The 12932-nt window shown below is 49.5% G+C and overlaps 2 protein-coding genes and 1 non-coding gene across 14 annotated transcripts in view; 2 read left to right on the top strand and 1 right to left on the bottom strand.

Moving 5' to 3' along the window:
* Window positions 1–545: 545 nt before the first annotated feature.
* HIGD2A (HIG1 hypoxia inducible domain family member 2A) lies at window positions 546–1640 on the bottom strand. Its single transcript, XM_016197081.2, has 2 exons — window positions 1359–1640; window positions 546–959 (listed from the first exon to the last, which is right to left on the bottom strand). Exons 1-2 carry the CDS (start codon window positions 1510–1512, stop codon window positions 793–795), a joined length of 321 nt encoding a protein of 106 aa, XP_016052567.1. The 5' UTR covers window positions 1513–1640; the 3' UTR covers window positions 546–792.
* Window positions 1641–8216: 6576 nt separating this feature from the next.
* Window positions 8217–12932, top strand: part of TRRAP (transformation/transcription domain associated protein) — a 115475-nt gene continuing 110759 nt past the window's right edge. For 9 of the 12 annotated variants that reach the window (XM_087816430.1, XM_087816426.1, XM_087816428.1 and 6 more), the window contains exons 1-2: window positions 9048–10532; window positions 10974–11023. In XM_087816430.1, coding sequence (XP_087672556.1) covers window positions 10433–10532; window positions 10974–11023 — 150 coding nt within the window. In that variant the 5' untranslated portion in view covers window positions 9048–10432. Of the gene's footprint in view, window positions 8318–8513; window positions 8682–8857; window positions 8996–9047; window positions 10533–10973; window positions 11024–12932 lie in introns of those variants that run through there. The other 3 variants (XM_087816420.1, XM_087816421.1, XM_087816422.1) reach the window with 3 other exon arrangements.
* Window positions 10660–10895, top strand: LOC148093231 (small nucleolar RNA ZL1). Its single transcript, XR_015714489.1, has one exon. It is a non-coding gene; the product is annotated as a small nucleolar RNA ZL1 (small nucleolar RNA).

Genomic DNA, 12932 nt, shown 5'->3' with positions numbered 1-12932 from the left:
TATCTGTTCCTTGAATCTTGAGGCTAAGGGACACCACAGTGTACTGCTCTGCAACTGTAATCTTTTCCTCACACTGAGAGACCACAGGGAGGGCAAGCAAATTAGCTGACCCTGGTCATACAGTTATCCATTTAGAAATCTAGACTGTGTCGGGGTGCTCAAGAAGTGGGTGTTATCTGTTAGATGCTGCAAGAACCATGCCAGGACAGTCAAGACTAGTGGAGTGAGTCTTAGGTGGTCTCGGGAGGTGGGAGTGGGGTGAGGAGCAGCAGCACAGTGGAGGCCAACACCCCTGCCTCTGACAGGACCATGGCAAGCCTCACCTGAAGGCAGGTTTTTCTACTGAAAGTTGGGAAATTGTTGGAAAGATCCCTCTCCCACCCTCCTCCCAAATATTATCACTCTTGGGAATCTCTATTTCCCAGAAGCTGAAAGTTTTTGAATATGAGATCATATAATTTCTAAGGGCCACTGCAGTCTTTAGTTTGTTTCTCCTAAAATCAAAGGCCAAAAACCTTGAGGGTGAGATTAAGAATTCATGAAACTATAAGTGGATTAGAGTTTATTATGTAGGGAGTGGAGAAAGTGTGGCGGAAACAGAAGTATGCAACACCCAAAGGGAACCGAACCAGAGATTCCAGAAAAAAATCTGTTACTCAGTTGGCCACTTCTTCCCCCACTGACACAGGGGCTTGTCAGGGGAGAGGCGGGAATAAGTCCGTTGGCAGGACCGGTGGCTGCTCCTGGGACTGGGGACGATCTCCGCGGAGCCTTCAAGGCCCGGCCTCGGGCTCAGGGTTTAGACTTCAGAGCGGACACTGCCAGACCCATCAAGATGGCTGCAACGGTGAAGCCCTGGGCGGCGATCCGGGTGCGCATCATGAGCTGGGAGCGGTGGCTCTGACCCCGGTGGAAGCAGTAGAGGCCGTAGGTAAGGGCGGCGGCCGTGCCCAGGCAGCCTGAGGAAGGCACAAACCAAGCTGGGGCGGCAGGTCGGCCCCAGAGACCACTCCCCGCTTCGGGCCTTCTTTCTCCCGGGTCGAGATCTCAGACTGGGGGTGGGGGGCTGGGAGGTGGGGGAGCGGGTGGGGGTGGGGGTGCTGGTGACCGGGGCGGAAAGAGGTAGGGGGTGTTGGTCCCGGCAGGGTCCCGGGAGTTACAGAATCTGCCCCATCCCAGCCACCGAATCCCGCCCGGCTCCTGCGCCAATCAGGTTCGCCCCTCACCGCCCGGCCTCTTCGCCGAATCTCTGGTCCATCCCCATTCGGGTGTCCCCCTGGCGTCCCTGGTCCTTCCCTATTTCATTCTCCCCGAAAGCACTGTCCTGTCCATTTACAGTTCCGTCAGTACCCGCTTACCTAAGGGTACCATTGGGTTCTCGCGAGTTTTGCGAAGGAACTTTTCCTTGAAGCTTTCCGGATTGCCATAGACACTGGGGCTGAAACCCTCAATGACTGGGGGCTGCGATGGTTCAAAGGGTGCCTCTGGAGTCAGAGGGCGAGGAGTCGCCATACCTAGGGCAAAAGCAGCTGGAAAAAAATGGAGACACTAAACTCCGCCTCCTGATGAAGTCATGAAAGGGGGCGGAGAAAAGGAACTTGCTGAGCGTTGTACGCAGGCGCACCCGCACATTGCATTCTGGGAGTCGTAGTAATCAGCATTGTATTCCTACGGTGGGGGGAGGACTACATTTCCCAGAAAGCCTGTGAAGACTTGCGCGTGCCCGCGGGGAGGCGTTTCCTACTTCGGGGGATGGAAGCGAAGGCGCGGGGTCTGAGTTGCGGGAGCGGTATTCAGCGGGATGCCCAGACTAAGGTGATGACCCAGAGGCGGAAGTTCGGTTACAGTGCTAACCGGAGGCGTCTTAACCGGAATTCTCGACGAAAGGCAGCGCTACGAATCGAGTGGTGAGGCAGCCTGGGTTCCTGAGGCAAGGGGCCTGGCAGTGACGGCCGGCGAGGTGACGGTTCCGCGATTCCCCTCTCTTTGCTCGGAGCTCCCACATCCGACATCCCTGGGACCACGCCAAGTCGGCGCGGCACAATCTGGTTGAGATGGAATTGGCTATGGACCTCATCGAGGCAGTGCCCCTCCGTCAGAGAAAGGTACTGACTTGGCAGGGTCCCGGCCCTTGCCCCGCCCCCTTCGCGGTAGTTTGCGGGGTTGCAGGACTTGGCCCTCCCATTACCTCTCACGGAGTTCTGGGTTTGCGATCTACCACAGCCGACTCGGCTAGCCTGCGCTGACTGTGGTGGAGGGTCCCTTTCGGAACGTCCTCATACTTCCTCCACAGCACAAATTGGATCTATATTGGAGTTCTCCTTTCCTTCTCCATTCAGTTTTTTCTTCTGAAATTAACCTGCTTGGGTTCTTTGGCATCTTAGTGGTATTTTCCAAAATTTATCTTTTTCTGCCTCTACCAGTCTTAATAAAGACTCCCCAGAGTTTGGGATCTTGACATACTCTTCCTCATACCTCTCCCCCGATCTAATCGCCCTTGGTCTGAGCTTTCCTGGGGCTAGTTTCTCCCGAGTAAGTCTTTTCCTGGACCACCCTTTCAAAAATAGCACCCTTTTCCACCCAGTTAATTCTTCCCCATTTTTTTGAATTCATAGCACTTGTAAATACTTGATGGTATATTATGTACTTATTTACCTGTTTATTGTCTGTGCCTTTCTTCCAACATAATCTCCTTGGGGATAAGGACTTTGTGTTTTGTTCACTACTAAATCCTCAGTGGTGCTTAGGATGTTACTAGTGCTCAATAAATAGTTAACCTACTGAGTGGGCTTGCTGATTGTCCCATTGCCTTTAGGCAAGTTTTTTTTTTTTTTAAATTTATCTTTATTGTTGAGAGTATTACAGGTGTCCCATTCCCCCTCCCCCCCAATTGACCCCCTCCACTTCGCTCCCACCCCCTCCCCAGGCCTTATTTAGATGACATATGAGGACATGATGACTGTTACATTGCAGGATTACAAGCAGGGTGTGGGGGTGGGCACTGGGCATTTTCTTAATCTCTATAGTTTGTCCTCAGCTATTAATAAAACAAAACCTTATTATTCCTAAGGTTTTGTTCTAGAAGTACCTAAAATGTCTCTTCTCACTGCTCTTGGAAAGAAGGGCTCAGTGTTTTTACATAAATCATTTCACATAAAACGCACAGAGGTGTGTAGTACTATCTTCATCTTACAGATAACAGGTTTGAGAGCTGTTAATGGGGGGTTTGAAGTCAAGTCTTTACCAGAACTAAGCCTAGGCTTTCACTTGATGTCCTTCCCTCTGGCTCGTGAAAGCAGCCCATTCATCCCACATGATCAGGGTAGGCTGGAAATTACAGGCTGGGAGTGTCTCAGAAAGCCCTCCCTTATTGGACCCAGCCTGCTTAGACTTCAGCACTGACTGGCCACTGAGCACTGCCAGCACAGCCTTCAGGATGTAGTCTGTAGCAGAGCTCCTGAGAGCCTTTGTTACTTAGCCTTGTAACTTTTATGCTTCATAGCATCCCAAATTCAGGCCTGTGACTAGGCTGGCCCCTTACCTTGTTTTTTCACTCAGTTCAGGTGCCAATTTTAGGAAGGTTTCCCTACCACTATCCCCTGCCTCTAGGTTGTGTTAAGTGTCCTGTAGTCCCAGTGCCCCAGACTTCCTGTTAACAATGCCTTTTATTTTTTTAATCCTCACCTGAGGATATTTTCTCCATTGCTTTTCAGAGAGAGTGGGAGGGGAGAGGGAGAGAGAGAGAAACATCAATGTGAGAGATACAAATTGATTGGTTGCCTCCCGCACATGCCCTGACCAGGGCAGAGGATCAAGCCTGCAACCAAGGTATGTGCCCTGGGCTGGAATCGAACCAGGGACCCTTCAGCCTCCGGCCAACGCTCTAACCACTGAGCCAAACTAGCTAGGGCGTAATTGCCTTTTAATCTGCTTGACATCCCCTACCAGACTATGTGAGTGCAGGGACCTTGCCTAGAAATCCTCAGAGCCTGGCCCAAGGCAGGTGCTGGGGGAATGCTTGTGGAATGACTGACTGCATGCATGGCTCTTAGGACAGACAGGCCAGAGTTGTGAGGTTTTTATCAGCACCTCTGCTGAGGACCTGGAGGCTGTGACTGACTGACTTCATTCCCTCCCCAGACCTTAGAGTTGGTTCCCCTGCATCAGCTCAAACGGGTTTTGTTGGTTTGATTCCAACCAAAAGCAAAGACTCAATGGAGCAATCCCAAGGCTGTGGGTCCATAGAGAAAATAGTCATCCTAGGCTGCCCGGCCAGGCGTGGTTCAGCAGTTGAGCATCACAACTCAGGATCCAGAAGATCAGGGTTCGATTCCCGGTCAGGGCACATGCCCGGGTTGCTGACTCTATCCGCCATCGGGGGCGTGCAGGAGGCAGTTGATCAATGACTCTCTCATCAATATTGTTTCTATCTCTCTCTCTCCCTCCCCTTTCCTCTCTCTGAAATCAATAAAGATATATTTAAAAAAAAAGTCATCCTGGTCTAAAAAGAGCTGTGCCATCGAACATGCTGTGAATGTAGTGGATTCTATCTCTATCGCTACTCTGCCGATACAGATGAGCATGTGGAAATTTTTGAAAGTCTGGCTTTGAAGATCCTCTTTAATTGAGTTTTCTATTAGTGTTTCTGGAGAACACTTACAGGGTCCACAAAACATGGAGACAATGCTGAACCCAGTACTTCAGTTATGTTGTTAGTCACTGGCTGAGGTACCACAGAAGTTCCTCCCTCCAAGGGCCATTAGGTGCCAAGAACCCCAGGTGGGGAACTTTTGATGGAGAGGTAATGACCAGAGAGTGCCTAGGCTGGGGCAGGGGTGGAAAAGGGATAGGAGGAAACTTGAGCTAGGGTGGCAAGGGAAGACCTTTCTAAGGAGATGAGTTCTGCACTCAATCCTCAATGACAAGAAAAAAGCCATGAGGAGCAGGTCTGGGGGAAGAGCATTCCTGGGACAGGTGACATGTGCAGAGGTCCTGAGGCAGGACAAAACTAGGCTTCTTCTGATGCCAAGGCTTTTCCTGGGGGTCAGAGGGCACAGGGCTGGGGAGGAGACCTCTGGACAAAGTACCCCAGAGTAGGATGGATGAAGAAGCCTTGCTCAGTGGGAGCAGAGCATCACTGATTCAGGGGAAAGGCAGACAGCTCTGAGACCTCTGTCCTATCTCCACCTACAGGGCGTCTGAGGAGGCTTTCGTGAAGGAATCCAAGGAGGAAACCCCAGGCACAGAGTGGGAGAAAGTGGCCCAGCTGTGTGACTTCAACCCCAAGAGCAGCAAACAGTGCAAAGATGTGTCCCGCCTGCGTTCTGTGCTCATGTCCCTGAAGCAGACACCACTGTCCCGCTAGGGGCCGGCCACAAGCAGAGCCACAGAGCATGGGCAGGGTCAGGGCAGAGGAGCAGCTGCTTGGAGCAGGGGGTGGAATGCCTCCAGCAGCTGCTCCACACAGCCTACTACCTTTCTCCCCATCTGCCGGGGGGCCGGGAAGGGAACACTCGCCCCTCAGCCTCATTCCCTCTTGGCCCTAAGTCCCAGCCCCTCACACCACCTCTTAGTCCACAAAATTGTGACTGTCCCTCCTGATGTATTTTTTTCTTGGCTTAAAGGGTGTGTTGTTAACTCTTTTTACACTTATTTATTATCATTGTCATTTCTCTGGAAGCCACAAATGGTGTCAGGGTTCAGTTTGTCCTAGAACTTTCCCAGCTTCATGGCCTTGAGAGAAGATGAGGCCATTCCCTTGGAAACCCAGGAGCTCCCAGCTTGAAGTGGGTATCCCAAGCTGTTAATGCTGCCTCCACTCCCAGGAAGAAAGACCACCTCTCACAGAATGCTTTGCAACCCTGATCTTTTCTGTCTTTGAACATGCCTGTGATAGGAATTCTGTTCTCATGTTACAGCCAGACACCAAGGCTCCCAGAGGATACGGGGCATGAAGTAGGAGGGAAGAGGTAAGAGGCAAGACTAGAGGTTCCCAGTGGAGGCTCGTGTAAGCTGTGCCCCTTTGTGGATTTAGGATAAACAGTGACTACACCTTCTTCCTGTCCAGCAGGGGTTGCAAACAGGTTACATTCCAAAGATTGTAACCTGCGCTACACTCATAATCTTTGCCTTAAGCTGAGAGACCATAGTGGGGGTAAGCAACTTAGCTGGTCATACACTTCTCCATTTAGAAATCTAGACTGTGAGTGTGCTCAAGAAGTAGGGTGGCCTTTGAGACAGAATTCCATCATTCTCCCAGGTCTCAACACCTGAATAAAACCTCTTTCCTTTTGCACCAGCACCTGTCTCATGAGTTTGACTTTTGTTGCAGCAGGCAGCCAAAACTGCATTTTTGGTTATAGAGTCACATATGAAAGAAACCTGCATCAAAATCAACACTTTAGAGCTGACCACAGACCAGGAACACCTGTTTGAGAGTGCACATGAATGCAAAAGTCACGGGTTGCCTCTCTTCTTGAGTTTGCTCAGGTCTCCAGTTCTCCTTTCTTCCTTAACTCTTAGATACTAGGTACACACTCAGGCTAGCTCAGAGCAATGACAGGCTTTGGGACTGTTTTGTTTTTGGTCTTTTATCCTCACCGATAAAATTTCTAAGGGCCCCTGCAGTCTTTAGTTTCTCCTAAAATCAAAGGCCAAAAGCCTTGAGGGTGAGATTGAGGATGAATTCATCAGACTACAAGTGGATCAGAGTTTATTAAGTAGGGAGTGGAGAAAGTGTGGCAGAAATAGAAGTATGCAACACCCAAGTGGAACCAAACCTGTGATTCCTGAAAAAACAAACACCTGTTACTCAATTGGCCACTTCTTCCCCTGTTGACACAGGGGCTTGTCAGGGGGAGAGGAGGGAATAAGTCCGGTGGCAGGACCAGTGATCATTGCTCCTGGGGCTGATAATGATATCTGGGGAGCTTTCTAGGGCTGGCTGTGGGCTCAGAGTAGAAACATCAGAGTGGATGCAGCCAGTCCCAGCAAGTTAACTGCGACCTTGAAGCCCTGTGGGGCCCGGGTGTGCATCATGAGCTGGAAGCCGTGGCTTTGACCCTGGTCGAAGCAGGAGAGACTGTAGGGAGGGGCCCCTGCCCAGTCAGCCTGAGGAAGGGACAAAACATGTGAGTGGCGGGATTGACACTTGAGGTCCCTTCCAGCTTCAGTCTTTCTTCTGCAGGGTGAGTATCTCCAATCACCAGGGGGCGATGTAGGGTGGGGCCTAGGTGAGAAGGGTTGGTAGCGGCAGGGCCCTTGGTGTTGACACAGTCCGCCCCATCTCAGGTCAGTTTTCCTGCTCCAATCAGGTTCACCCCTCATCGCTAATCCCCTGGCATCACAGGTCCTCCTCTATTCCCCCCCCCCCCCGTTCTTGTGGTTTGCAGCTCCTAAGGCACCCGCACACCTATGGGCACTATTGGGTTTTCGCGTGTCTCGCGCTAGATCTTTTCCTTAAGGCTTTACGTTGTTCTAGAGCGCCCTCTTCCAGGACTTTCGGTCCAGCCCACGGCATCACACCTGGGCATCAGGGCGTTCGGCCCGCTTCCTCGTCTCATCATTGCTCTGGCCTAGGCCGAGGCTTTGGTCGGAGGGGACAGAACGCTGTTTTCTGAGTTCCAGACTCGGGGTGATTCAGCTGCTAAACAAATCACCGAGTCGGCCACCTCCAGGCGGAGGACCAGGGCTTTGCTTACAGGGTATCGGTCAGTCTTCAGCCTTCAATTTCCCAAAGACCCTCCTTTCCTTCACCCCCTCTCGGGCTAAGAAGGGCCCTAGGACGGCTGCGGGGGAGAAAACCCCGCCTTGCCGAACAGGTTCAGTTGGGGGGCGGGTGGCTCTCCCCCGACCAGACCGCCGCCAACTAAGGAAGCCCATCCGGTGCCCACCCCCGGAAGCAGCGCGGAGCGTCTCTCCCGCACCCTCCCCGAGTCGGGCTCGAGCGCGGAGACTTAGGGAAGTAGGAGCCCAAGCAAGCCTACAGGGTAACTGCCTGCGGCTCCACCCGGGCCCGCGGCCCGCCCACGGAGGCGAGGTTTAGGGGCGGTGAGGGTCCACCTGCGCCGCGCGCCCCGCCCGCTCCGCGGCCCTCCGAGGCCACACCCACCCGGGGGCGGCGCGTCCGGGCTCATTCCCCTCGCGGCGCGCGTAGCCGCTTTAAGGCGGGGGCGGGACCGCGCGCGGTGGTTCTGCGAAGGCCTGTATTTCGTTGGTGGTCGTGGGTCGGAGCTGTGGGAGGCCGGCCACCGAAGTCGGAGTAAATGTTGGAGAGGAGCGGAACGGCCCCGGGAGGCGCGTGCGGCGGCTACGACGGGTGCGGCGCGGTCCAGGCGTGGGGAGGTCTCTGCGGCGCGGCGACTCCGGGGAGTGACCGTGGGAGGCTGGGCCCAGCCCTATCTGCAACCTCCGCCACTGCCTGATCGAGCTGGGGAGTGTCGGAGGGCGGAGGGTTAGTGGCGCGGAATTGGCCCTCGGCGCTCGCCGTAGCACGGCCTGGCCGGCGGGCGCTCCGTGTTTGGGGACGGCGACAAAAGGAGGGAAGCGGAGGGTCGTTTGATTCCGAGAAGATAGAGCGTGGGATTTGAGCACCGGCCCCCTCGAGGCGCCCCCGGCCAGCCTGGCATCTCCCGGCCTCCACGCAGGCACCTGGCTCGCCAGGCCCAGCGCGGAGAGGGAAGGTAGTGGCGAGGACAGCGCCCCCTCTGGCCTGGCGCGGCGGCGTCGGGGTCGGGGCGGCGGGCGGTGGACGGCGGGAGGCGGGGCCGTTTGCCCGAGTGCGAGTCATTGCGGGCTCGGGTCTTTCCACCTGGGGCGGGACGCGGGGGCTCCGTGGGAGTCAGGCGTGGAACCTCGGCCTCCCGGCTATTCGAGCTGCTTGCTCTCCAGCACACCGGCGGGATGGGACGTTTTCGCACCTTAGGCCCCACCCCCCCGACCGGAAAGCGGAGCCAGGCCTCTCGGGCCCCGGGAAATGGAAGAGTTAACGAATCCGGTGAAAAAAAAAGGGAGTCCGAGCCTTTAAGAAGTTTGGGGACGACCAGAAATTTCTTAGGCGCGGAGAGGCCGGGACCCTGAGTCTTGGGTTCCCAGGGGTAGGGATTTCTGCGTTTGCAGGAGGGTGTGCGACCTGAAAACGGAAGCAGTAGCCTGGTCATCATCTAGCAGGGTGGACAGAATCCCTCCCTTTGGTCTCTGTAGGGCCTTTTCCTGCCTTGAGCCAGAGGAGTGGGACTTCTGGTGGACCGTGCTAGAATGAAATAGCTGTGGGTGTCCTCTCTGCATCGGAGCAGTGCTTTTGGTGTTCTGGGAGAATGCACACAAGGGGCTTTGTGGTGTCACGGTGTCCCCATCGCTTGGGGCAGAAGTGTGAGCTGCAAGTCAGTGTGTATCCTTTAGGGCAAAGCTTTTCGAAGGCCTACGGAGGAGTTATTGGTTTGTCTGTTGAAAGAAAATCAAGTCAGGAAACTGCTTCTTAAGGCAGAGTGAAATTAGGTATATATACAAGGAGGATGGGTAAAAGCTTCCCCAGTTTTCTCTAGAGACTTTTGTGATGGCTTTTAATATAGACTCAAGTTTCCTACTGTTTTTCAGTTTGAAATGGCAGTTCTCAAAGTGTGGTCAGTAGCCTGTTTCTGACTCACTGAGTTGCTTTTTCAGTGCATTTTTAAATTTATTCGATGAGCGTTTTTTGATTGTCTAGCGTGTGCCAGCTGCAAACAATTTACAGCTTCCTGGCTCCTCACTGAACCCATTGCATTTGGGTGATGTTTGGAAATCCACCTTTGGCACCTGGTGATTTAATTAATGCGCATTGAAGTTTGAGAACAAGTCACCTAGGGCAGAATTGGCCAAACTACAGTCAGCTGACCGAATCCAGCCTGGTGCCTGTTTTTATACAGCGCATGAACTAAAGATGGTTTTTACATTTTTCAAATGGTTGGGAAAAAGTAAAAAGAAAAATAATGTTTCATGACACGTGAGAAATATATGAAATTAAAATTTCAGCGTCCAGAAGTAAAGTTGTATTGGATCATAGCTACTCTTGTTATATGGTGTCTATGGCTGAGTAGCCTAAAATATTTACTATCTGGCTCTTTGTAGAGAATGTAGAGAAAGTTTGCCGACCCCTGGCTTAAGGAAAGAAGGAAATATGGTAGGAAAGAAAAGCATTGTCTAGAAAAGTCATGTTTAGAAATTAATAGATAAAATGGGTTTAGGTAAATTTTATTTTTATAAAAGTGGAGGGAATAGTGCTTTCTGGATTAATGCAAAAGTATTTAGGTAAATGCAGGCATTTAAGTAGGATGTTCATAGAGATTGTGAACCTGTGCCTTTAATAAATTGGCTAATATATGTTTCTTTTCATAGGTTGGGTGAACTCATGGATCTGATACTTTTCTCTTGAGAAATAAACTAGATCAAAAGAAAAATGGCATTTGTTGCAACACAAGGGGCCACAGTGGTTGACCAAACCACTCTGATGAAAAAATACCTTCAGTTTGTGGCAGCTCTCACAGATGTAAATACCCGTGAGTTGATCCTTTTTGTCATTAAGAAGTGCATTTATATGACTCATTCATCTCAGTTCAAAGAATGTGCACATGGAGATAAATAATAACATTAACTTTTGTCCCAATTTTCTGTTTTTCTGCCTGTGGAGAAGCAAAGTGATGAGCATTACTGGCTGGAGCCCCAAAGAGGCACGTGTGTGTGTGTGTGTGTGTGTGTGTGTGTGTGTGTCTCTCTGTCTCTCTCTCTCTGCCTGTGTCTGTGTCCTTGTCTGCTTGCACACATATGTCTGGGAGTATGAATGTGTGTGACTGGTTGTAGGGAACTAGTTATGTGCCTTCTGTTGGACCATGACAGTCAAACTGATAAGATCTGATTGCTTCTCTTATTAAATCCAGTAATTTTAGGACCATCCTTAACATAATTTCAATTGCCTGATAATTTTTTTGGTCATTTTACAGCTGATGAAACAAAGTTAAAAATGATGCAAGAAGTTAGTGAAAATTTTGAGGTATGATCTTTTATATTTTATGCTTTTCATTTTGAGCTAAATATTGTCATGGGCTTTCCTTTTGCTTCTTTGTCAATCTTTTTACTAGTAACTCAAAAAATGTTTGCGCTGTTAATGTAACTTATTGTATTTTAAAAGTGAAATTTGAAAGTTTGTACACAGTGTTGTCCAACTTCTTCATACTAGTGATACTTGTGTTGGTTTTGGTTGTTTAATATTTTTTCTTTTCTTTTTAAAATTTACTTTTTGATTTTAGAAAGAGAGGAAGGGGAAGAAGAGAGAGAGAAACATCGATTTGTTGTTCCACTTATTTATGCTTTTACTGGTTGATTCTTATATGTGCCCTGACCAGCGATTGAACCCCCAACCTTGGCGTAGTGGGATGACACTCTAACCAAGTGAGCTACCTGGCCAGGGCACATTTTTTCATTTTTAAATATGGTAGCTCTTTAGGCATATACTCTCAGGATGCACTCAAACTTTTGCTGTGAATTTATGTTCAGGCAATAAATGGTATGTTACTATGGAATGAGAGCTGCATATCAGTTTTGGCTCTGTGACTTATAACTTCTGTGACCTTGATCAAGCAGTATCTCTTCAGGGCTTTACAAACTACAATTATATTGTCCATTAGGTCCCTCAGGCTCTCTTCATTTTCTAGTTTTTTCCTTTTTTGTTTTTTAGATTGAATAATTTCTAGTGATGTGCCTTTGAGTTCACTATTTTTCTGTCATCTCCAATCTGCTGGGATGTTATTTTTAAATTTTAATTTATATGTATTTAGTTTTTGTATTTTAAAATTTCAGTTATTGTAGTTTCAGTTATAGAATTTCCATGTGGTTCTTGATAGATTTCACTTCTCTGCAGATCCCTTGCCTTCATATATTATGACCATATTTTCCTTTTATTCTTTGAACATATTTATAATGACTAAAGTTTGTTAAATACAACATTTAGGCACTATAAAAATTGATTTCTATTGACTGTGGGTCACATTGTCTGTTTCTTTGCATGTCTAGTAGTTTTTAATTGTATGGTACACATTGTATATGAGATGTAGAGACTGTACATTCTGTTATTTCCCTCTGAAGAGTGTTGAGATTGTATATATTGTTGAAAGTATTACAGATGTCCCTTTTGTCCCCCATTGACCCCTTTCACCCCAATCCTGCCCCCTTCCCCAGGCCTTCACTGCATTATTGTCTGTGTCTATGGGTTATGCATATATGCATATAAGTTCGTTGGTTAATCTCTCCCCCCACCCCTCCACCCCCTCTGAAATACATCAGTCTGTTGCATGCTTCAGTGTCTCTGGGTCTATTTTGTTTATCAGTTTGTTTTGTTCATTAGCTTCTTCTTAAAGAAGACTATTCATTTCCTGTAATACTGGTTTGGTGGTGGTGAACTCCTTTAGCTTTTTCTTGTCTGTGAAGCTCTTTATCTGACCTTCAATTCTAAATGATAGTTTTACTGGGTAATCTTGGTTGTAGGTCCTTGCTTTTCATCACTTTGAGTATTTCTTCAAATATTCTTCAAAGTTTATTTTTTCCTTAAAAAAATGTATTTTTTGGTGTGCCACAGAACTTTATTTTTAATATGACTTTATTGATTTCAGAAAGAGGAAGGGAGAGGGAAAGAGAGAGATAGAAACGTCAGTGATGAGAGTCATTGATTGGCTGCTTCCTGCACATCCCCCCCCGGGGGTCGAGACTGCAGCCCAGGCATGTCCTTTGACTGGAATTGAACCGAGATCTCCTGGATCATAGGTTGATGCTCAATTGCTAAGCCTTGCTGGCCTGGCTGGCCTTCAAACTTTCTGTTGAGATATCAGCTGACAGTTGTGTGGGTGCTCCCTTGTAGGTAACTAATTGCTTTTCTCTTGCTGCTTTTAAGATTCTCTTTGTCTTTA

The sequence above is a fragment of the Miniopterus natalensis genome, chromosome 4 (assembly GCF_054644295.1).
Source record: "Miniopterus natalensis isolate mMinNat1 chromosome 4, mMinNat1.hap1, whole genome shotgun sequence".
Lineage (NCBI taxonomy): Eukaryota > Metazoa > Chordata > Mammalia > Chiroptera > Miniopteridae > Miniopterus > Miniopterus natalensis.
This window is presented reverse-complemented; position numbering and strand designations above follow the sequence as displayed.